Source organism: Crocodylus porosus, unplaced genomic scaffold (genome assembly GCF_001723895.1).
Source record: "Crocodylus porosus isolate Cpor-Errol unplaced genomic scaffold, CroPor_comp1, whole genome shotgun sequence".
In the NCBI taxonomy this organism is placed as follows: Eukaryota; Metazoa; Chordata; order Crocodylia; family Crocodylidae; genus Crocodylus; species Crocodylus porosus.
The window spans coordinates 19,455,450-19,481,216 of record NW_017728912.1 but is presented as its reverse complement, the minus strand read 5'-3'; the positions used below and the strand labels follow the sequence as shown (position 1 = coordinate 19,481,216).

Sequence of the window (25,767 nt, the reverse complement as noted above, 5' to 3'; positions counted from 1 at the left end):
GACTGCCTTGTATGTGCCAAACCTAGAACTGGGGGAGTGAGGATGTTGTGGGTTGCTGCCTGGTGCTGCTCTCAAGATTTCTGTCTCAAGAGTGGAGTGAAGCCATTGTAGAGATATGCTTCCTTTTTCCATTTACTTTGTGTGTCTTAAAATGCCACAGCCCCTTTTGGAATGATAGAAGTTGCACTTTTAACCTGAATTCAAAAAGTAGAGTGTGTAAATTGCTCTGAAATCCTCAAATCTAAAAATCAGACGTTCTGTTGCTTAAAGGAACAATGAAGAATATATATTTACAACTCAAATGGAATTTCACTTCACAAAGACTTTGGTTGCTATCAGTTGAGAATCAGTAGATGGCATCAATAATTTGTTGATCTTGATTGTAAAGAAGTGTTATTAATATTGAAGTTGTATTCACATTGATTTGCTGATAGAAAGATTTTCAGCATGCAGGTTTTGTTAAAATATTTATGCTTTTTCTTTTTTGCTAAATCTGGAAACTTTGGATTTAAAAATAGTTTCTAAATCCTACTGCAGTCTTGCTATTAATTTTGCACTTTTAACCTTTAAGCAAGGGTACTTCCTGTACCATGTGTGCACCTGCTGTACCTGATGTGCCCCTTGTGAATATGTTGTTTAGTGCTATCTTGATATGCTGAATTTTCTATTAAACATTGCCTTATAGGATATTGGAGTGCTTTGCAGGCATTAACTGAAACCGTACAATTCTTAGAAGGAAAACAATATCTCACTGTATATTAAATCTATGTTGAGTATATTTGAATGTTAAAATAGTCTTGATTATATGATAGATATAATTTTAACAAGAATGTGTTCCTTTGACATAATGTAAAACAAGCTGGTTCAACTTGATCCCTTGCAGGATACCTTTGAAGGTTAAGTAACCACAGATCTCAGTTAATCTGCTGTAATCTGCTATTACTAAATGGAGCTCTGCATTCACAATAGCATACAGCACATGAATGTCTGGAAATAAAAGTTTTTAGATTTTATTCAAATCCATTTTGGTGGGAGGAAGTCATGTATCTGTTGACCTTTCTATACCTCATGATTAGTTTTTTTGAAGAAGTGTACAGTTTTTGTCCTTCACAATGCACTTGCATTTACCGTGGCAGAAGTGATGGCACTGGAACAAGGTATGCTTTTTTATTACCATTCTGCATTGTAATTTAAGAAAAGATGTCTAGTAAGTGTTAGATTAACACCCTTTGCAAATGGTCATTGCAAATTGTGTAGCATATGTTTGTTAGCATGTATGCATTTTAGCAATACAAAGACGTTTTTTAACAACACTGTTACACAGTAAACAGTGTGCCTGAATGTTAATAATAGATAACATTGCTGTCTTGTCTCATTGGTTTTACATTTAGCAGCTGGTCACATTTAAATCTGCAATTTTTTCACAAAGAAACTCCTTATTACACTCTAATTTGCTCCAATTAATACTGTTATTTCCTTGTACACTTTATTTGTAAAACCAGTTGTCCATGGCAAGGGAATCCCATTTTAAATAAATGCAATAATTTCTTTTAATCTGGAATAAACCTCAAACCTCATTGTTTGCCAGTAGAAAAAGTTATGTTGTTGGGTGATAAATGAACACTTCGTCTCCCAGAAACACTTTGTCCCAGATGCTCTGGGCACTGTGCTATTGCTCATTTTGGGAGTTATAATTTCAACTGGTTTTATACTTGCAGCATATCTGGGACAATGTTCTGGTGAGAAGAAAGGAAAATGGATGTAGAATATTCTTCTTTAAATCAAAATCTATATGGAAAATATTGGGAGAAAATGAAAGGCAAGATGATTGGGCAAAACTTTCAAACCTGACACAGAAAACTCTTAAAGCTTCCATACATAGGCACTTAAAATGAAAATGTCTTGGTTCTCAGAGGTCCTAGAAAGCTCAGCTCTACCAAGTTAGTGTGGGTGGAAAATGGCTCAGGATCCCTGAAAATTAGGTCACTTCTACATAGGTGCCTAGCTGTGGATTTGGAAGCCTAATTTTAATTACTAAGTTAAATGATTTGGACATTTTTCTGTAATCTTCAACCTGCTTCAACAAGTAAAACTCCACCAATATATATACAGTATCTTGAATCTGAGTCTGGAGTCTGGAGTTCATGTGGCATCACCATTGTTTTATGTTCATTGATATTTTATGTTCATTTATACTTCAGAATGAAAGTCCAAGTCTTATCTCTGTAACCCTTTCACACAGAGGATGTTATTATAACTGATCTTCTTGTGGAAGTTCTAGTGGTGAGAAATATTAACGTTTACTTTTATATTTGAAATGTAAGTTTCTGATAATGCAATACAGATCTCTTTTTGTTTGGTGCTAGGTCTGTGCTTTGTAATGACCCGGATATGTTTGAGATCCCTGTGAATGTTCCTGTGGATACTGTAAAGCTTCGAGTAGAAAAAACTGTTGTACGAAGGATCCCAACAGAAGCCTTTTATTATCTGGTGGACCTCAAATACCTGTGGGTAACCTATAACTGTGTAGCTAATATTGATGTCAGCAGTTTTTATAATTTGAAACAGCTGCATGAGTTACGTCTGGACGGTAATTTGCTGTCGAGTTTTCCTTGGGAATCTCTGGCTGAGATGCCCAACTTACGGATCCTTGACTTACATAACAACAAACTTACAAGCATTCCAGCTGAGGCTGGTAGGTACCTGAAAAACCTCACCTACTTGGACATATCCAGCAACAAGCTAACCACTTTGCCATCAGACCTAATGGATGTCTGGCCCCCTTTCTCAGAAACAGCACCATCCAAGAACATAGAGAGTTTTGCAACACAGAGAATCATTATAGGTAAGCTCATGAGCATGTTGTGTTCTGTAACCAGCAGGACACTTGGCTAGAAGTCAGGAGATCTCAATTCTAATCCTGCTGGCCTGCTTTGTGGTCTTGGGCAAACCATTTATTCTATCAATCAGCTATAGTGTCAATTTAGCCTCTACAAAGTGTATTTATCTCTAGATAAAAAAGCTAGATAAATATTGGTACACTCTACAATGTAAATAATCTTCAACAGTATTACAAACTTCTGTAGTATCATTAAGGCCTTTAAAAATATTTATAATGAGATTTCCCTTGTCATTGTACTTGGTGTAGCTTTATGCATCATACCACTTCAGGTGATTTCACTTTCACCCGAAGTAGTGGCAGCTTTGATGAGTATTTCAGTGGAATACCTGCATGGAAATAGTGTGATATGTAGTATCAGGGCCTCTGTAGAGGGTACTTTTCCCTCTTTTATGAGGGTCCCTGCAGGATGACCAGGGGCTGGGAGGAGTTGTCTTCCAGATGGCACACTAAGCCAATGTCCTGAACTTTGAGTGCCTGATTCTTCTTTTATGCTGCTCTTACACTGGTGTAACGTCCATCAGCTGGATTTCTTAAGTTCCCAAGATACTTTTCATAACAATAAGGCTAATGGGACCAACTTCTATTTTGCATAATTATATTCTGCTGATCTATAATGTCCAGTAGCAGTTCCTGAACGTTTACGTAATCTAGACCCATCTTAGAGTGAGGGTCCTGTGGCCTTTCTGAATGCTGTAAGAGCTGCAACCTTAACTTTCTCTTACTTTTCACTGCACCTAACTCCTCCCGTTTCAAGTCTTGTGGTACCTCTCTTCCCACTAGCAACTGTAGAATACCCCTGCAGCAACAATGCTAATTGTTTTCTTTCCTGATACTATCTTTCTATGTATTTATATACCTTTAGTTGTCTTTTTAATGCTGCTGGAATTAAGGTAGAACTTTTATCATGAGAACAGCTCTCCACAAACAACTACCAAGAGTGCTGTGCATCATTATACATCACAGTTTAGGAATCCTTGCTTTATACTTGTAATTGAAAAGAGCCTTTTTAATTTCCTATTTTAAAATCATTCTGTAATGTTGTATTTAGCTACTGCGTTCCACGACTGGTCTGATCCTACAGACTCATATTCAGGTTAACAATTCACAACTGAATTACAGCTTATATAAGCAACATGAGCACAAACACATATACATATGAATAGACTCAATAAATTGCTTGCATAAATAAGAATATGTTGGACTGAGGCCATGGATATTAGAGATCCCTAGACATTTTGCATATTTATAGCACTTATTACTTTGATACAATGATTACTCAGGGTAAAAGGTGGTAAAATATGCAAAATACTGTTTTACAAATGGAAAAAAATAATATAAAATGGTTGATCCATATTAAAAATGTAAATCATCTACTTGTACAATGCTGATTGCTGCTGGCAAATATATACTAATTTTAATATAATAATATAAAATAAAATATATACTAATTTTATATATTTTTAGTATTAACATTTGAAGACCAGAATATTCTACCACCATTTGTAGTAATGCATTAGTATTTCATAGCATCATAGAATCAAAGAATAGTAGGGTTGGATGGGGCCTCAGGAGCTCATCTAGTCTAACCGCCTGCTCAAAGCAGGACCATCCCAAACTAAGATCATCCCAGCCCAGGCTTTGTCTAGCCAGGTCTTGAAAACCTCCAAGGATGGAGGGTCCACAACCTCTCTGGGTAACCTGCTCCAGTGTTTTGCTAATTTTCTAGTGAGAAGGGTTTTCATAATATCTAACCTAAACTTCCCTCACTGCAACCTGACACCATTGCTCCTTGTTCTGTCATCTGCCACCACTGAGAACAGTCTAGCTCCATCCTATTTGTAGCCACACATCAGGTAGTTGAAGGCTGCTATTAACTGCCGCCTTTCCCCCAGTCTGCACTTTGGCAAACTGAATAAGCCCAGTTCCCTCAGTCTCTTCTTTTAAGTCATGTATCCCAGCCCCTTCCCCATTTTAGTTGCCCCCTGCTGGACTCTCTTCAGTTTGTCCACATCCTTTCTGGAGCGGGGGGGCCCAAAACTGGACACAGTACTCCAGAAGTGGCCTTACCGGTGCCAAATAGAGGGGCAGAATCACTTACTTCATTCTGCTGGCAAAGTTCCTACCAGTGCAGCCCAGTATGCCGCTGGCCTTCTTTGCAACAAGAATACACTATTGGCTCATATTTAGCCCACAGTAATCCCAAAGTCCTTTTCTGCAGAGCTGCTACATAACCAGTCAGTCCCCCGCCTGTACTGGTGCATGGGATTGTTCTGTCCTAAGTGCAGGACTTTGCTCTTGTCCTTACTGAACCTCATGAGATTCCTTTTGGTTAAATCCTCCAATGTGTCTAGGTCTCTCTGAGTCCTACCCTCCAGTGCATCTACTACTATCCTCAACTTCATGTCACCTGCAAACTTGCTGAGGGTGCACTTCATCTCATCTTCCAGGTCATTTATGAAGATACTGAACAAAACTGGCCCCAGGACTGACCCCGGGACACTCCACTTGATACCGGTTGCCAACTAGACTTCGAGCCATTGACTACTATCTTCTAAACCCAATGATACAGCAAGTTTTCTATCCACCTTACAGTCCATTCATCGAACCCAGACTTCCTTAGCTTGCTTGCAAGACTGTTGTGGCGAGACCATATCAAAAGCCTTGTAAAGTCAAGCTATACCACATGCACTGGCCTCTCTGCCTCCTCAGAACCAGTCATCTTGCCATAGAAGGCAATCAGGTTGGTCAGGCATGACTTGTCCTTGGTGAATGTATGCTGACTGTTTCCAATCACATTCTCATTTGGGTGCTTAGAAATTAATTCCTTGAGGAGGACCTGCTTCATGATTTTTCTAGGGACTGAGGTGAGGCTGACTGGTCTATAATTCCCTGGATGTTTCTTCTTCCCTTTCTTAAAGATGGGTACTATATTTGCTGTTTTCCAATGGTCTGGGACCTCCCCCAATTACCAAGCGTTTTCAAAGATCATGGCCAGAAGCTCTGCAAACACACTGGCCAACTCTCTTAGCACTCAGGCATTGAGTACTTCAGCTGTTTCTCCATCCTCTGTCACTAGGTTGTCTCTCCCATTTAGTAAAGGACCCACACTTTCTCCGATCCTCCTCTTGTTGTTGTCATACTTGTAGGAACCCTTCTTGTTACCCCTCACATCTCTTGTTAGCTGCAACTCCAGATGTACTTTGGCTTTCCTGACTTCATCCCTGCATGCACGAGCCTCCGAGCAATACTTTTATCTCTTCCTTAGTTGTTTGTCCAAGTTTCCACTTATAATCTTCCTTTTTGTGTTTTAGCTTACTGAAGTGTTCCCAGGTAAGCCAAGCTGGTCATCTGCCATACTTGCAAGTGTTCCTGCATTGTGGGATGGTTTGTTCCTGTGTCCTCAGTAAGGTTTCTTTAAAGTACAGCCGGCTCTCCTGGACTCCTCTCCCCCCATCAGACTGGCTTTCCAGGGGATCCTGACCATGAGTTTCTTTAGTGAGTTCAAGTCTGCTTTTCTGAGGTCCAGCAGTACTGTGCTGCTCTCCTTCCTTTCCTTGGGATCCTGAACTCAATCATCTCATGGTCGCTGCTGTCTAAGTTACCATCCACTACTACATTTCCCACCAATTCTTCCCTGTTTGTGAGGGAAGCACAGTCCCTAGCTGGCCTCTCCAGCACTTGCACCAGGAAGTTGACCCTGACACTCTCCAAAAATGTCCTGGATTGTCTTTGCACAGCTGCATTGCTGTCCTAGCGGAGGTCAGGGTGATTGAAGTTCCCCTGAGAACCAGGGCCTTTTATTGGAAAAATTCTGCTAGTTATTTGGAGAAAGCCTTATCTACCACTGCCTCCTGGTGTGGTGGTCTATACCAGACATCCACCATAACATCACCCTTGTTGCTCTCTCCTCTGACCTTAACTCACAGAGTATCAACAGGCCTGTTTCCAGTTTCATACTGGAGCTTTGAGTAAGCATACAGCTCTTTAATACAAAGCATGACTCCTTTTCTTCTTCTCCCCTGCCTGTCTTTCCTGAACAGTTTATACCTATCTTGTGGGAACAGGTTACTTAGGACATTAGTGGAATCCCTGTCAAACCTACAGGTTGTGAAGCCAAAAAAATATTGTGCTCCAGTCATGCAAGCTAGCTCACCAAGTCTCTGTTATTCCAATTATGTCATAGTTCCATGACTGTGTGACGACTTCCAAAGAAGAGAAGGTTGCAGATAATAAAGATTTGTATGCAAGAGTGAAAGCACCCTGAAAGTAAATAGGTGATTTCTTTGTAGAATATACAGTCACTAACTTAACTTCACTTAATTTAACTGCAAATGACTGACTTAGTTTCTGTTCACTGCCATTTATCCATTTATCTTGAGTATATCACAATGTTGACAAGTTAGGATTGTTATGCAATATATCATAAATCTGAACAAGAACATATCCTCTTCCTCTGAAGGTTAAAAAGTACTGTTGGGCTGTTATAGTTCCATAAGAGGATCATACGCCCCTCCCTATTAAAGTTCAGTAGTAGCATTTATTACTTCTTCCACCATGATACCTAGGTGCAGTCTTTCAGACCTATTGCTTTAGCATTCCCCTCATATCCATGACGTTGGGTAATTACTACTTGGTAGGTGTGAGGATGACAAGGTGTGTAAAGCACAACTCCAGTGAACTTCTTTTGCTTACTGAGGTGTTGGGGATTGGGATAGGGAACTAAAGAGAAACTGCTCAATGTGGCCTTTTTCCGTACCCAAGAGTGAAGAATAGACTTGTAGAAATTCAGGGTGGAAGGGATTTCTAGACCATTCTGACAGTTTTGAGGCAGGATCAAGTATACCACCCTGACCAATATTTGTTTGGCTTCTTCACAACTTGTAGGTTTGACAGTGATTCCACTAATGTCCTAGGTAACATGTTGCAGTGCAGGCACCCTTTCTGCCACCTGAAACTGAACTGAGTGCCATGGGAGCAAAGAAGAGACACTTGGACTGACTTGTGTTGTACATATGAACCTCACTCCAGACAGTCCATTAGCAGCTATGCTTAAAGGAGAAGGGGAAGTGGCTGGATTTCAAAGAGCTATCTGTCCCCATTTTCAGTATGTTTAATGTGAAAGGGAGAGTGCAAGGTCTTGGGTTTTATCAAAACCAATGCTTCCAAGTGACCTGCAGCTAACAAAGCTGGGCTCAAGTTCATCTTAAATAACGATGGGATCTTGCTACTGCTAACATCACCTTTGATTCCCTTTCCCTTCTAAGTTACTCATTTTATTTTTTGGTTCATTTGGATTGTAAACTCTTCATGTCATGGACATCTCATTCTCAAGGTACAGGCATACTACACCACACAATTACTGTTGAGTAATTTACCCCAGATTTCACACCAAGGTAAAGGTGTGAAGGTTTCTCTATAGTAAGGAATTCACACATAGCCATTAGTCCTAAGCTGGCTCTCTGTGGTAGGTTCTATTACAGTGTCCAAGTGATAAGAGGTGGGAAAACTTATTTTTATTAAGCAAATGGTTACCCTGGGATTAGTTGACTAGGGGAACAGACACATGACTAGTACATTGATTTAAGTTCATTATATATCTTCATTAATGATTTAGATGATGTGACTGAATGCACACTTAGCAAGTTTGTGAATGAGTTACAGTTGGGTGGAGTTACAGACACTCTGGAATGTGAAGCTAGGATCCAAAATGACTTGGGTAAACTAGGATTTCAGGAGGGAGGAACAATAAGAAATCCTGCTATTTAGGGAAGTTCAGCAAGGACAAGTGCAAAGTCCTGTACTGTGAACAGAATAATTGTATGCACAAATACAGAACATTAATAGATTCATAGATTGTAAGGCCAGAAGAGACCTTGGAAGATCATTGGGTCTAGCTGCCTGCACGAAGCAGGAAAGATAACTATGGGTCAGGTGACCCCAGTGAGGTGACTGTCTAGTCTCCTCTTGAAGATTTCCAGGGTACGTGATTGTACCACCTCTGTAGGGAGCTTATTCCAGAGTCTGGACACCCTGACTGTGAAGAAGTTTTTCCTAATGTTGAGCCTGAAGCAATCTTCCAGGAGTTTTTGGCCATTTACTGATTTTCCCCTCAGGTGCCCTGGTGAACAGTTATTCACTGAGCCCTTGATGTACTCCCCTAGTGTAGTGGTAAGCTACTACCAGGTCCCCTCTCAGCCTTTTTTCCCTCAGGATGAAGAGTCCTAGATCCCTCAGCCTTTCCTCATATGGCTTGCCTTTTAAGTCCCTGATCACATGGGTGCCTCTTCTTTGGACTCTCAAATAAATGTATGGGGAATGATACATTTGAAATGTATGGGGGATGATTGGGAATTTCTGTATGGGGAATGATTGGTTAGGCTGCAGTACTGCAGAGAAGGACCAAACCCATCTTTTTAAGTGGTATTAGTCATCTCTGGTCATAGTGAGTTCAACAGGTTATTAAGAATAGTTTAAATGCATTCTTGTTGATTAGCATACATCTTCAAGTTTACATCTCTTATGCTGGTAAAGAATTTTGCAATGACTGCTAGGGGTCACATCATTATAAAACAGAGAAAGAAATAGTCCTGATACAAAAAAAAATGCAACTGAAACAACACATTCCCAAAATTCTTGGCTTTGTGCTATTACAGCTCATTTCATGAAGTTCTTTCTTTTTGTGTGTCTAATACACAAGTGTCAAAGATATGGCTCATGCAGCATGTGGCACATGGGGCCAGTCGCAGGCAGCACTGTGGCCTGGATCATAGGGCTCCATGGGCCAAATCCAGCCTGCAGGCTGTATCTTTGACACCCCTGATCTAACACCATTGACCATTTTATATGGGAAGAAAATATCTCAGAATTCAAGTAAAACGATGGGACATTCCATCAGGAGAAACATTGTTTCTTCTCTCAGTCTGGAATACTTGCCTTTCTGAATGTTGTAGGAGCTGATAATTCAGTAGAAAGCATCTGGTAGGCAAACCTAAATTGGTTTAATTGACAGTCTTGCCATGACTCTTGGTAGGTGTCCTTCAGAACATGCAAAGGGGCTGGGGACATTAAGCAGATAATATAAAATTAATTCTCTGTACATAAAAATATAGCACTGACCTGATTTGCAAGTAGGATGTTGGGTGTGTATGTGGTCCCCACCCCCACCCTCTACTGAGTGGCATTAATATGTCACACACTTCATTGACCTAGTAAGAAGTATTATCCTAGTCACAGACAGATTTGTAAGGAATGAATTTGTGTTAAGAAGCTCATGTATACGTGGAGCCTTAACAGTAGGAGCACCTGACTCTTAAGCGGTTAATTCTGCAACCTTAACTTTCTCTTAACATAGTTTTCATTAGAACAATTTTTGTGTGTGTGTGCAGCTATAGATTAATTTTGTTCACTCAGTTATGGTAATGAATAATTGAAGGGCCTGACCCTGCCAATAGTTATTGACATGAAGAGCTCTATTGAATTCTTTTGATGAACTGCTCCCATGAATAAGACTTTGCAGAATTCACACATTTCTATTTCTATTCTATAAATAAGATTCTGTTTAATGTGGTTAAATACTTAAAGAGTTAAAACTGTCCAGAGTCAACAATACAAAAGTATTTCAAAAGATGAGAAATTTAGTTGTTGTTTTTTTAAAAGTTGGTAAGTAAATCAGTTATACTCTCATTATGTTCACCTGAATGCTATTCCCAACATCTTTTCACTGAATATATATGGGCACGGTACTTGGAACCACCAACATTAATTTTTCATGATGAATGGGCTTTGGGACACTGGTATGCTATCAGTCTGAAGGGGAAGGCTATTAAGTTTTTAATTTTATGTATGATGGAAATACACACATGCCAAAAATAGTGTGAGATAGAGATGACCAGTGTTTTAGCCTATCTCAAGGACACAGCTGAAAAGGGCACCTGCATTAGCAAAAACTTGTTGATATTACCATTCTGTTTAACTTGCAATAAAGTCCTAAATATCTCATACAGCCTGATAACTGGTGAGCTGCATGCATATGCAAAAATATTGGTGACTTCTTTGAATACCGTAGTTGAACCAGCTTTCTTGGATTCACATAGTGCTGTTCTTGTGGGCAATAATTAGTGAATAGATTTGAAAGTGTTTTTTCCCTAACATTATGAAGAGATTAGAAACACATTAAATACTAAAAATGGGAAAATTAAGTGTTATTACAATAGAATAATTTTCAACCTTTAATTATTCCTAAAGCAAAAGTATTGTTTTGCATCGTGAGGTACAACCAACATTTATTTCAGCCTTATTTTTCTTTCTCTTTCCAGCTGGATTTAATTATTATAATTTCTTTGGTAAACAAATCAACATATCCAATATATGCAGACCCTCCCTGCAAAGTTTCAGCTTTATTTATGTCTATGCATTTCTAACTTACTTATTATCAGAGTATTGATGTCCAGGTTCATATCTCAGATTGGAATAGATCTATCTACTGTTGTTATTTGAAAGAAATGAACTGTTGATGATGTGATGTATGCAAACACCTAAAGTAAAACCAGAAAATATTTAAAAGCATGACTACAATATTGGATTGGTCATACCCGCTGGCTGGTACAAAGTCATTAGAATGGTGCTGGTTTATACCAGCTGAGGATCTGGTCTTGTGCTAGTATACAGTGTTCATTGTGATTCAGCTAAAAACAAATTTACCAAGTAAAATAAGTCCCCTCAGTCATTAGAATAAAATGCAAATACTGTATTGTCAAATGGAGAGGGTCAGGGCTCTTTATATTTATGACTTTTCTCCTTTCTCCAAAATTGTTTTTAAAACATTGAAGTAAAATCCTGGATCTGAAAATCCCAGAACACTGGGAAAATTTAGGTCCAAATCTAAACTTCATTGATTTAAAATCCCAACCCTTTCCAATGATGGTTCAAAGCACTGAAAAAAGTGCATGGCAGGAAAAGAACAAACTAGAAAACTGCATAGTCTGGAAACTGCAAAAGATCTGGATCCTACATTCCTCGGGGATTGCCTTCTCTTTAATGTTCCACTAAAGGAACATTAGTGATTCCTAATGTCAGCTGAGAACTAGTGCCTGCAAGCACCATCACTGTGCCAAGTTCACTTGGTGAAACCACAGGAGGTTGTTCTTGGTAGTAGCTTCCCTGATCTTGAATTCTGTCCCCCTTGTGGGTAGCCAGAAGCCAAGACATCTTCTGGAAGAACCACACGTCTTTTTATTTGGGCAGGTTGAGTTGGAGCATTGTTTCATGAGTCAGTTATATCCCTTGCCTACCATATTTAATATTTTATCTGCTTTAATAAGTTATTTACCTTTCGTAAATTGCCATGAGCCTTTTTTCGGGAAGGAAGCCATGTCAAACTAAGGGTGAAATTACAAGTTACTCTTTGATCATACTAAATATGTGGAATGTTAAGCAGTGTTAAATTTAGAAAGTGCTGTGAGTAGTCACACATTAAGGGTTAATAACTCTTCTTGCCTGCACAGCTCTGACTTGCCAGAAGAGGACTAGGAAGCAGGGGCATAGCTAAGAACTGGGACACCTGGGCTCCAGCCTAGCTCTGGGTGGGGAAGAGGAGTCTCGTTTTTGGAGTCTCTCCACGCGTGCAACTCCGGACTCCTGCAATGGGCCCACCGCCCGCCGATTCTCGTTTGCCACGTCTTGATCTTGTTTATAAGTGAAGAATGATGAAACTTAGTGGGAAGATGCCCATTTGTACACGCCCTGATGGCAGGGGGCGCTGTCTGTGGCTCCTTTTCCTCCCCTGCACCGCAGCCCAAGCCTTGCAGATGGTACTGGAATGCTCTCACTAGGGCCATGGTACTAGGTCCCAGCCCTTTGCTTGCCCTCAGGGCTCTTCGATGCCCCTTCTCACTCCTGGGGTCCCTCACTGCCCCCTCACTCTGAGCTCCTCACTGCCCCTCAGCGCCGGGGCTCTTCGCTACCTCTTAATTCAGGGGCTCCTCGCACCCCCTCTTCGGGGCTCTTCACGGCCCCCTAACTCTGGGTTTCCTCGCGCCCCCTAGTCGGGGCTCTCCACTGCCCCCTAACTCAGGGGCTGGGCCAATGTGCCTCCCAAACAAAGCTGTGCCCTCTTTGGCACCATTGGCTGTGCCCTCTGGGCACCAGGAACCCCCAGATTACTGGGGAGCTCCTGTGAGGCCTCCTCACACCCCTACAGCCTCACCCGGTCCTCTGGTATAACCATAAGTAAAAGAGTCAGCCAGCTGGCCACAACACAAACAACACAGAGCCTCCCTGCTCATAATGTAAACTCCAAGCCCCCTCTAGGGCTCCCAACCATACCTCCCTTTAGGGTGTTCTCATCCCCAGCATCATCACAGCCGGTCAGCAAGGTAAGACTGCAACCACCAACTCAGGCCGCTCAGCTCTGCCACAGATCTCCTGCTCCTGTGGCTGCCAGAAGGGAACTGAACTCCTGGCCTTCTGCCTGGGCTTAAGAAGGGCTAAGCTCCGCCCCTTCCTGGCTCCAGGTTTCCCCGGTCGCCCTAGCAACCCGCACTGGCACAGTCTTAGAGACTGGCAGTTGTGGTTCCCCTTTTCTGCTGCTAGGGGCCTCTCCTGAGCCTTTTCTCCTCCCAGTCGCAGGACACCTAAGAGCCCTGCGACAGTGGTACATCCCAAGAAACTGAAAACTGCTCATTTTATCTCTGTGGAGAAGACTGAAGTTACCTTAACACAGGGGTAGGCAATTATTTTGGGCAGAGGGCTGCTTACTGAGTTTCGGCAAGCCATCAAGGGCCGAATGACAGGCAGCCCAGGGCAGGTTAATATTAATTTTCTAAATTTAAGGGCCCCGCAAGCTAGATAGAATGGCCTGGTGGGCTGCATCCAGCCCCCGGGCTACATTTTGCCCACCCCTGATTAAACACAGGCATGGTCAGAGTTAACCTTTGCCTGAAATGGCACACCTTTGAGATACAAAAAGGGAACTTAGCAGAAGTTAACAAGCCTTAAAGTTTGAATGTTCATATTTTAATTGCCCCTAGTATAGTCTAAGTGTAATGTGTAACTTCAGCCTTAAATCTAATAAACAGGGATCTGGATTTTCCATTTTATGTGGAAAAAAGAGGATTTCCTAATTTGAGAAAACCAAGCATTTTCCCCATTAAAGATGAAAAATGTAGGAAAACATGGAATTCCTCTTGTAGGCTGGCAGCCTTCCAGTCTGCAAGGAGTTGCTTGGGGCTAGGGGGACCATGGGGCGGGTGAATGGAGGCAGGGAGTACCATGTGCACGTGCGTGTGTGCATGCACATGGCCAGTAATATAACAAGGCAGGGTGGAGGTAACAGCCCTGGCAGCTGGATGCAGATAAATCTATCAGGAGCAGGGGTTGGGGGCCAGGGCTTGGGGACTGTCCAGGGGGCGGGGGGTGTGGGGCATGTGTTTGTGTGTGGCAGGGGTATGTGGAGAGGATGGATGTGTGAAGGGGGACAGATACCTGCTGATGCTGCCAGAAGATGTCCAGGTGCTAGGGCTGTGACAGAGCCAGGGATCTGATGCACCACTTGGTGCCACCAGTGAGCCCAGCTCTGCACCACTGCCAGCAGGGCCTGCCTGGAGGTGCCTGCCCCTCCAGTGTGGAAAGGGGTAGGGATGCCCTTTGGGGGCAGCAGGGAGCTACATGGCTGGTCTGGCAGCACCAGGACTGGTGCCAGTGCTTTCAGTGGCAGGGGCTGGAGTAGAGCAGCTGGGAGATGCAGCCCGGGCATGGGGGGGCGGAGGGGGATGGCTATACTGCTTGGCATGGTGCAGAAGCCCCAACCTAGGGTGCGGGGTGGCACAGGCCTCCCCTCCTTCCTTCAGCCCATGCCAAAGCTAGACTTGCTCTGCTGCTGCCCACACGAGTCAAAGCCTCTGCACTCTGGCCTGGGCAGGATGAGGCCTGGAGCCCCTCACCCTGCTCCTGCTGCCTGCAGCACGGTGGGGCTGAAGCTGTGCTTGGCTTCATGTAGAGTATGTGTGGTGCCCCAGCCATTGCCTGTGGTTTGCATGATGTGCACTGCATACACCTCATGCTGGAGGCTGTCCCCACTGTATCCCTGCAGACCACCATCCTGTGAGTTTGCAAGGGGCTGGGCAGGACAAGGGCAGGGGCAGCTGGAGCCCTCCCCTGGCAGGGATGGGGGGTCAGGGGTGTGGATTGAGAGTGAGGGGCACCAGTAGGGCTGAGGGGGCTGTGCCTTGGGAGTGAGGGGAACCAGGGATGCAGGGGCCTGTGGGTCTGGGTCTGGAGTGCAGAGCACTGGTGGGGCCAGGGGGCGTCAGGTCAGGAGTGAGCATGGCCTTGGAGGGTTTGTGTGTAGAGGGCTGTGGGTTGGGAGTGGGGTCACTGGCAGGGCCAGGGGGCTGTGGCTTGGGATTGATGGACAATGGCATGGGCAGGGGCAGGGCACCAGCATATCAGGGCTGCTCAGTGCCACAAAGCAGCAGAGGGGACAGCCATAGCTGGATCTATGTCCTGGTGAGTGAAGGTGACAGGAGGAGTTCTGATTTTCCATGATTAAAAAAACCAAAATCAAATGCCAAAATATATAGGTATTTAGAATTTATTTTATTATAATGATTGAGGCATTGGTAGGCTTCCAAATTGCTTTAAAATTGTAAAAACATCAATTAAACTGCATTAAATTGATACACACACACATAATATCTATAATGGCAATTTGTGTGTGTATATATCTATCTATCTATAATGGCGTGTGTGTGTGTGTGTGTATATATGTATAAATATAAAAAATGACATTTAATTTTAATTGGAGAAAAACACAGATTTGGGGGTTTTAATTCAGAGAACATTGGATTTTTATTAGAGAATTTGCAATTTTTAAACAGAAAACTGGGATTCCTGCTAATAAATAAATACTCAATGAAGTGCTAAGAGCAGAGGAAGGAAAAATGAAGACTTAGATGTTGGTATAGTCTGAAAGGCAGACCCTGAAGGCTCTGATGAAAAGCTAGATGCAGCTGAGATACTGTACCATCTACCTTATCTGACACTTTATTACCAGTAATTGTTCCTAAAAGAAAAAAGATATGTTGGCCTGCTTTAGCATAGAAGATACCAACTTCTATCATTTTTTCAACAAGCAACTGCGGGGAAAGTATTTAGTTTATCAGACATTAAACAGCAGTTGTAACTTTTCTCCTTCTTACAAAAAACCAAACCAAACCAAACCAAACAAAAAAACAGTTTAAAAAGGAGAAAAAACCTCAAATAAATAAAAGACCTTCAAAGAGTCTCACAATCCTCTCTATTAATGTTTGGTAATAATCATATATGCATTCTTGTCTCATTGTCTGAAAATAAAATCGTGTTTTTTCTGCTTAAGGTTTGCAGGACAACCCATGGTTTTGTGACTGCCGAATTTCAAAGTTAATTGAATTTTCCAAAATAATGGACACTTTGGTTATACTTCTTGATCCTCTTGTGGCATGTAGTGGACCTGAGAATTTGGCAGGTATCTTGTTCCAGAGAGCAGAACTGGAACAGTGTCTTAAACCATCCATAATGACTTCAGCAACAAAAATCACATCACCTCTTGGAAGCAACGTTTTGCTACGCTGTGATGCCACTGGGTACCCAACACCACAGCTTACCTGGAGCAGGTCTGACAATTTGCCAGTGAACTATACAGGTATTTAACAATTTTTACTAAATAATATGGGGGTCTAGAAGAATTGACAACTTGTCCGTAGAAATGGTTTTTTGAATGGTGCAAAAATTGCAACATGAACTTATTATGAAGTTTCCAGTAATTTGGAATAGAATTTCATGAGTGGTGCATTAGAGTTAAACTATAACTGAATAGATAAGCCAATCTGGAGATGTTCTGAACCAGAATTTCATAGAACTGTTCAAAATCAGGATCCCAGAATTGAAAAATTAATGTGACCTTAAGGGTGCAATTTAAGTTTTGGCTTATTTTGGAGACTAAGTAAAAGTTAATAAAGCCAGTGTAGCCATAATTGAACTATTTAAAAACAGCAACTTTTATTAAGCTTTGTATTGTATAAAATTGTAATTAATAGTTTTGTTATGAATGCCATTTATTGCCACTGATTGTCTGACATAATTTCTGCCACTGCCATTATTTAGCAGGGCTGTGCGAAGCTTCAGTCACTGATTTGATTTGGTGGAAATTTGTCCTGATTTGGTGGCCAAATCCCTGAATCCAAATCAAATCAGGAGACCCTTCAATCTCTCTGAATTGAATCGGAACCCTCCAAATCGATTTGGAGAGATTCAGAAAGATTCGACTATTTGGACATAGACACAGCTTTAAATGTTTTTTTCTACATACCTCAAGGTACCCGGTGGCTCATGAATGTTGTGGTGCTGGGGCGGATGGAGCATCCCACAGGAGTGTGTGTGTGTGTGGGTGGGTGGGGGAGCTTCCAGTGTGCTCAGCAGCAGACCCGGAAGTGGACGAGAAGCACTTCCGGTTCGCTTTCAGGTCTGCCAGGGAGTGCAATGGGGGGCTCCTGTGCCCACCCCCAGCTCGGTGACTGGTGCCGCCTTAATCGGGAGGGGGCACCCAGGGTCTCCCTGTGTCCAATTGCTGAGCTGGGGGGGTGTGAGGGCCCCCCCTGCACGCTCGGTGACAGACCCGGGAGTACTTCCAGTCCACCTCTGGGTCCATAACTGAGCACACGGGGGGCCCCCCACGCTTCTGTTGGATGCTCCATCCACCCCACCACACCATCACAGTGTTCACAAACCATGCCTGGTACCCTGAGGTATGTATAAAATGCATTTAAAGCTGTATCTATGGCCGAATCACTGATTCTGCAAATCAGCATCAAATCTTCAGATTTGGATTCGGCCAAATCAAATTGGGACAGTGATCCAAATCAATGAATCAAATCACTCTCCCCAATTCAGGTTGAATCCAAATCCGAATCAAATACGGCCCATTTCGCATGCTCCTATTATTTACACACTCCTATTATTTAGTAATCATTGAGAATTTTGCTTATTAACAAAGTGCTGTTTATGAAAGAGATGATATCTGAAACTTATTAAAACTTTAGTGTGTGTGTATACAGATACACATACACATATTATATATGACATAATATATTATACATATTACATTTTGATAAATTTTTTCACCTTTAATTTTAAAGTCTTTAAAATCCTTTTAAACAGGGGAAGCATAATAATGGAAATAAATAGCTACAGTTATCTCCAATAGTAATATTGGAGGCTGCCAGTAGGTAGCACTAGAGTCAGTGTGTGTAAGAGCTACCTTCAGGGAAGAGGATGAGATAAAGTAGCTTAGAAGTGGGAGACAAGAGTAAGTTTTTGTATAAAATCTATGATGACTAAGAACGCCTGGAAATGGAACTTGTTTTGTCATTTGTTTTAAAAGTTGAAAAGTATTTTGTTGATTGTATATATTGTACCAGAAGATTCAAGCACTGAAGCTCAGGATTAGGTGAGTGGTGGGTGGGAGAGTTGTGTACAAAATCTGGTGTATTTTTATTCTTCTTATTCCTTGCTGCTCACAATATTGAGTACTGAACACACACAGAGCAGGAACACTGAAGCCTCTAGGGTCAAGGTACAATGCATTACAACTGCTTGTTATTTACAGTCACTGTTCTTTGTTCTATGAGCTTCTAATAATGATTATAATACTAAAAATACAATCTTACATAATGGAAGTAGGTATCAATTTATTAATTATTGATCTAATTTTTCTCCTTTTATTTTTAAAGTGGCTTGTGTTAAAGATTCTAGAGTGACAGTTTTGGAGCAGGTTTTCTGTCCATGAGACAGAGTCAGCATTGGTAGCAAAAGCTTCTTTGCCATACCCCAGCAACATGACTGTTCTGATCCGGTGAAAGAAGGCAGTGTGATTTCCACTGCCCATTTGGACTTTGACTTCCTGTTTGAGTAACGTACAGTGTTTCTAGGATTAAGTTATGAGCATAATCATTCTTGTATTACATAAATGCTCCATTTAGTTCAACAAGTCATCTCAGATAGTTGCTTCTAGCGCAACATATTTCTGAGGATGATGTTTTTCCTTGGAATTCTTTTCTTGCTAACCCCAAGGAGTTAGCAGTTACATTTTGACTTAAGCACAAAATCTAGTGGATACAATCTTCAAGAGCACTAAGCGACTCAGTAAGCAAAATCCTCAGTCTCAGTGAAAATCAATGGGACTCGAGCTCAAAGGCAATACTATTCAGGCTCCCAAATAACTTTACAAAGTATCCATTTATACTGTTTTGTTCTATCTAATTGAATGGTGGAAGTATTCTTATTATTTATTTGAAGGTTTAATTGCATTTTTTAACCTTTCTAAGCTATTTTTTCAATAATATCATGCAAATTGCACAGTTCATATGCTTTAAAGAGATATATGCAATTTAGATGATTCCTTTCCAGTATAACAAAAGTGTAGATATAGTAGTGCGATAGCCTTTTCTTTGTTCTCAGTTTACTGTTACGATTCTTTATGATATGCATTTTATGTTCCTTTAGTAATTCAAGAAACACCAGGAGAGGGTGTCAGATGGTCCATAATAAGCTTGACAGGAATTTCATACAAGGATGCAGGGGAATACAGATGTAAAGCCAAAAATTTAGCAGGAATGTCAGAAGCTGCTGTTACTGTCACTGTGGTTGGTGTTGTAACCACAGCTGTGTCACCTCTAAAATATTTGAGGAAGTTTGAAGCGGACAATACGCAGGAGCAAGCACAGCAAAACAAGACGCAGGAGCAAGTGCTACAGGAACATGAAAAAACAACCACTACCTTACCTGCATCATCAACAACCACTATGTTGGCTACCACTGATAGACCTACAAGTGCCAAGATAACTGACAGAAAACAATCCAAGTCTATGCCTGATGGAAAGAAGAATTCAACAATAGTGACAAATGGAACCAAAACGCAGGCTGGGGATGTAAGCAAAAAAGGGGAGACTTCACTGAATGCAGCAGCCCTGGAGGAAAAAGATGTCACCGTAAAGAACCTAAGAGTGTTTAGTGAAACTGATGAAAGTGTGACCTTAACTTGGAAAATTGTCAATGCCACAAGCAACTCTGCAATGACAGTGCTGTATTCAAAGTATGGTGAGAAAGACATGCTGCCTTTGAGTACGGACCCCAGCAAAAACAAAGTCACAATAGATGGTTTGCAGCCTAGTACTCAGTATATGGCATGTGTTTGTCCCAAGGGAGTCCCACCTAAAAAAGATCAATGCATTATTTTTTCCACTGATGGAATAAATGATGAAAGCAGTTCTGAGTTTTCTATTTCGGTGGTGGCAAGCAGTGCATCATGCTTGATTGTTTTACCTTTGATATTTTTCTTACTCTATAAAGTTCTAAAACTTCACAGGAAACCAAAAGCTTCCAGAGAAGCTGACCTTGCAAAAGAAACCTATATCAAATTTGAAACACTCTCTCTCAAGCCCCGCTCGGTGGGTGCAGGAGGAGAGCTCTGGACCCGAAGGGACACTGATGAATCAGAAAGACTTCTCCTTTGTTCTAGATCAAGCATGGATTCCCAGCTGACCTTCAAAAGTGAGGGTTCTAGGTCTGAGTACTTCTGTTGACTGTTGTATCCAATGAACAATATGAAAAATTCACAAACTGTTGAACTAATTTTAAAACTGCAAATGTGTGTCTGAAATTGGGTCAGTTACAAAATGCCACTAACAGCTATAGCACCTGATCAAACAAAAACTCTTGGGGTAGGTGGGAGAAATTATGCCTCTCTCTCTTTCTCTCTTTCCAGATCTATCTATCTATAGATAGATATAAATTTAACACCCTGTGGGTTCTATTATAAAGTAATAACATTTTTGAAGGATAAACACAATATGAATATATCATGTTATTTTCTGTTTTTTATTCAAACATTTATATTTATCTTCTGATTTTATGTATACATCTGTAAGTCACATGTATCAGATGTTATTCATGGTTTTTTTTTAATTGTGTATTAAGGAAAAATTATAGCCATAGAGCTAAAACTTTGTTTTTGCGTCTTTCAAAGATGTAGCCACTTTAATTAAAAACACATAATTCCCTCTAACATTATCTTGTATTCAAACTATGGTGCAACACTACATTGCATGATGTATTGGACTGGGAGTGATCTTGGATTAATTTAGACTGAAGTCAATTATCCAGAGATCCTGGACTTTACTTGACCTGCAACATATTATGGAGGCTTTTGCAAGAGGCTTTTTTGCCCTTGTGATCTTAAGGTAAAGTTTTAGGTGGCTTTGTAAGGGACATGACTACTTATAAACATTAGAATACTTAGTATGTCCCTACTGGAATAGCCCAGTCTTGAAATAAACTTGGAATCCTCAATTTTAAGAAATCTCTGTGACAACAAATGATATTTGTCATGTTATAATATAATATAATATAATATAATATAATATAATATATATGTGTAGCAGACAAATAGGGCCAGATCTCACTATTTTTAATGTCAATAGTAAACTCTTATGGACTCATAATGGTGTATGTGCTGGCTCTATAGTAGGGTGATATTTTGTTCTCAAATTACTGATGTCAGGGTATGTGCAACACAGTCTCCTTTTAATCAGCCCCAGATAATTTCTTCTGTGTCTTTTGTCTTCTGCTGTAAGCAATTGAGAATCTTGATATAATAATTATTTTGCCATCCTTGTCTGAGTTGAGGGATACCTTCACCTAGGAGAAGACCCACTGGTTCAGTTGGACCTGTTTGCAAAACAAAGTACTAATATAGGCAAGGATGGCAAAATCCACTGTGCTTATGTAATGGCTGTGATTCTTATGCATAGTTTTGTCTTCCCTCTGGAAGACTGGATGGAAGAAGACATGATCATTCTGTGCATCACACCTCTGATTATGTAGATGTCTTCCACCGCTTGCTGAGTTACCTGTTCTGAGCCTTCTGTTGGTCTCAGTATATCTTAATGAATATTGAATCTTGGTTTCATTTTTATGTTGTTCTTTATACTCCAGGAACACCATGACATGAAGGCTGGAATTATTTTTTAGACTGGAAAATCATCTGACCACTGTGCTAGATGAAATGTGAGTTCTGTTAAAGGCCACTTTTCCCCCAAATACCTCAAAGTTCCCCTTCAATCATTTTGTCTATAAAATTGAATAGAAATTCACAGAAAACACTATAAAACACATTAATCTCTTTTTTTATAGAGAAAAGGAGTGGACAAACACTAAAAAATATTGAGAATAATTTTAGAAGAATTTTTTTTAGAAGAAACTATTTCAGTTTTAGAAGAAATTTTGTGAGTGGGTTTGGCCAACCTTTAAACACAGTTGTAGAAAAGGTGGTGAGTTAAAGTTGGTTTGTTTTTGTAAGACTTAACTGGCAGTCTTTTAAAGCTCTTGTCTCCTTCTGCTTCTTATATGCCTATGTGTTTCTTGTCATATTTTCCCACTTTCTTAGAGTTATTCATTCTGTGTTTTGCATAGGATGCTAGATTTATTCTATATACCAACTAAAAAGGATTTTCAAAGATGAGTGGTTATGTTTAAGTTATTATACAGACTGATTTTTAGAAGTTTTTAGAATCCATGGCTCCCAATGATTGTAATGGGGCCCAGTAGCTCTTGTTAGACCACTTAAAAAGTGCCTATACATGGATTTAAAAGCCTAACTTTAGGTATCTATTTTAAAAATCATGGCCATTATTTTGTATTCCTTTAATTATCGTCTCTAACTACAGTGTGGTATAGTCTTCTGTCTTAAATGTAAAAATGGGTTATTGTTTGGTAGGAGAAAAATTCTTACATATAAACAGTGAAAATGTATATGGACAGGAAAAGGCTTAGAAACTGAGCTATGTTTTGGAGAATAATGAATACTGATCTTATTAAAAACATTTAAATACTTTACCTTTAAAAGTAATTCAACTAGTTTGTTGTATTTTAAGATATAAAAATAAAGCATTGTTTTAATACATAGCTATTTGCTTGTCTGATCTTTTTAGTGTAGCTTATTAGGGCTATGCAAAGCATTGGTCCCTGATTTGATTTGGTGGAGATTCAGCTTGATTTTGTGGCTGAATCTCTGAATCTGAATTGAATTAGAGGACCCTTTAATCTCTCCGAATTGAATCAGAACCCCCCAAATTGCTTCAGAGAGATTTGGAGCGAGTTGGTGATTCAGACATAGACACAGCTTTAAATGTTTTTTCTACATACCTCTAGGTACCAGGCGGCTTGTGAATATTGCGATGTTGGGGCACATGGAGTGTCCCACAGAAGTACAGGGGGCTTCCCACTTTGCTCAGCAGACAACACAGAAGTGGACCAGAAGCACTTCCAGTTTACTTCTGGATCCACCAGGGAGAATGCTGGAGGGCCCCCTGCCCTGCCCTGGCTTGGCGACTTGTGCCTTCTGGGTCGAGGGGGCACCCAGGGTCCCCCCATTGCTGATTCACTGCTGAGCACGTGGAGGGTCGCCCTGCACTCCCGTGGGATGCTCTATCTGCCCCAACATCACAGCATTCACAAGCCACGCTGGTACCTTGAGGTATGGAGAAAAAACTTTTAAAGCTGTGTCTATGTCCAAATCGCCAAATCTTTCTGAATCTCTCTGAATCGATTAGGTGTGAGGGAGTTGTTCGCCCTGGCTCCGTCTGTCGCCGGTCAGTTCCCTCTCGGGGGACCCCTAGTAGGGAGATACACGTAGAGACTCACTGGCCTCAACGAACCCACGCACTGTCCTCGTCTGCCACGACTTTGATGATATGTTATTGGGTTCAGATGTTATGGCGTGTGCAGTCCGGAAAATGAGACTCTTGTCCTCCGCTGTGTCTTGGGGTTCTGAGGGCTTCTCCACCCCTACACCCTCACTCAATCCACCGGGTAGATAGTTCTATTGGAGCAGTCCTCAGCGTGACCCGCCCTGGTCCGCGCACACCAATATAAACACAGTCAACCAAGTGCCTGTTACAGATGAGGGACCTATGGACTCAGCCCACCATCAAGGTGCACCCAGGCTCCTCGTCAGTCGGGAAGTGGGGCGCCCCTTCCCATCCCCTGCTTTTAGCCCTAAGTTTACTGACGGGGCTACTCTGCCCTTGTCTTCCGGTAAGTAACAAAAGAATTGGAGTACCGGCAGCTCCTGTGTTCCCGGTGCTCCTCCCGGCTGAAGTCTGCCGCCTCCTTCCGTTAGCTACCTTGTCCGGGGCTCTGCTGGCCCCAAAAGGTCCTTCCTCTCCTCCACGCCGCCTGGATCCTCCGCAGCCTGCTCCCGCCGGTGTCAACTCCCGCTGTCGCCTCTGGATCTGCCACCTCTGGACCCACCGCCGCTGGGTCTTCTGCCGCCTGTGGATCCACCATCGCCTCTGGATCCACCGCCTCTGGACCCGCCACCACTGGGTCCGCTGCTGCCTCCCGATCCGCCACCACCTGCGCTCCTTTTAAGCCGGCCGGGGTTGCTTCTGTACCGGCAGATTCCGGGTTCCTATAAGGGGGAAGTTTCCGGCCCTTGCCCTCTGCCACGACCTGGAAGTCAGGCCGGGCCCCACCGCCACCGGGATCATCCGGGCTCGGCACCCTCTTCGCTCCCTTACATTAGGTGCATTACAGTTTGGTTCAGAGAAATTAAAGGGTCTCCTGATTCAATTTGGAGAGGCGGGCACAATTTGAATTGGGCCAAATCTCTGCTGAATCAAATCAGCGACTGAAGCTTCACACAGCCCTTCTGTGTAGAAAAGAATGTACACAGAAATGTATAGAAAAGAATTTGACTGGAGCTCAGTCTCAGAATATTTTAATATAATGGATTGAGGTAGATTCTAATATTCCTTTGGTAGAACCATTAATGACAACAAATTCTGCATATTTATGTCTGGAAGGGGAAGACTTATTGACATTCCTACCTGGGTGCAGATGATGGTTTTGAGAATGACCTAGCTGTTAATAGATCAGACCAGTGGTGCCCAATCTTCTGGCTCCACAGACCAGATGAGTGGTGCTGGACTAGTTCATGGGCCAGATCCAACATGGGGTTGGTGTGGGAGGTCATTTTGTGAGTACCATGGACAACTGGTGCCATCTGAGTTAGGGGGGGCACATGCCCCCCTTCTGTGGCCAATCATGCTGACTGGGTGGGGGGATTCCCCCCATGGCTAATCTCAACAACCCGGGTGGGGGGGGAGTCCCATGGCCAATCTCGCCAACCATAGAAGGGGTGATCATGCTGGCTAGGAAGCATGAGTAGTGCTTCTGAAAGCAGTTGCAGCACTCCCAGAAGTGCCAGCAGTGCTTCATGTGGCACCCCATTCTCTGGCCAGTGCTTACAGGGGGGCACCAGCACTCCTGCCTGCTCCCCCTACCCATCATCTAAGCAGAGAGTGCTGCCTGTTAGGGTGTGCACCAGCACTCTCAGGGGGTGCATGTGCATCCCCATGCAACCCCTGTGCATCACCACTGGCAGGCACAACCCTGCTTGCCAGCTCCAACTTGTGCACTGGATGCTGCAGCCCAATCAGGCACATGAGGACAATTCATCCACCTCACTGGGCAGAACATTTGATGATGGGGAAGAGGTGGAAGCTGTAGCAGTTAAGGCTGCTATTGCTCCCTCACCACCAAATTTCTGGACTTATGGGGAGCCCCATAGGCCAGGTTTTGCCTGCAGGACAGAAGTTGAGTGCTACTGGATTAGACATATTTTGACCTTGATATCACCTGATTACACTTGAGTTTTTCATAGATTTCATAGACATTAGGGCTGGAAGGGACCTCGGAAGATCATCAAGTCCAGCCCCCCACCCAAAGGGCAGGAAGTCAGCAAGATAGGCATCCGAATGTTGGTTAAAAGA

The 25,767-nt window shown here is 42.1% G+C and overlaps 1 protein-coding gene across 1 annotated transcript; it reads left to right on the top strand.

Annotated features, from left to right (window-relative positions):
• The first annotated feature begins 520 nt into the window (after window positions 1-520).
• On the top strand, window positions 521-20,712 carry LRIT3 (leucine rich repeat, Ig-like and transmembrane domains 3). Its single transcript, XM_019534106.1, has 4 exons — window positions 521-1,157; window positions 2,367-2,845; window positions 16,275-16,580; window positions 19,439-20,712. The coding sequence occupies exons 1-4, from the start codon at window positions 1,042-1,044 to the stop codon at window positions 20,515-20,517; spliced, it is 1,980 nt and encodes a 659-aa protein (XP_019389651.1). The 5' UTR covers window positions 521-1,041; the 3' UTR covers window positions 20,518-20,712.
• Window positions 20,713-25,767: the final 5,055 nt, after the last annotated feature.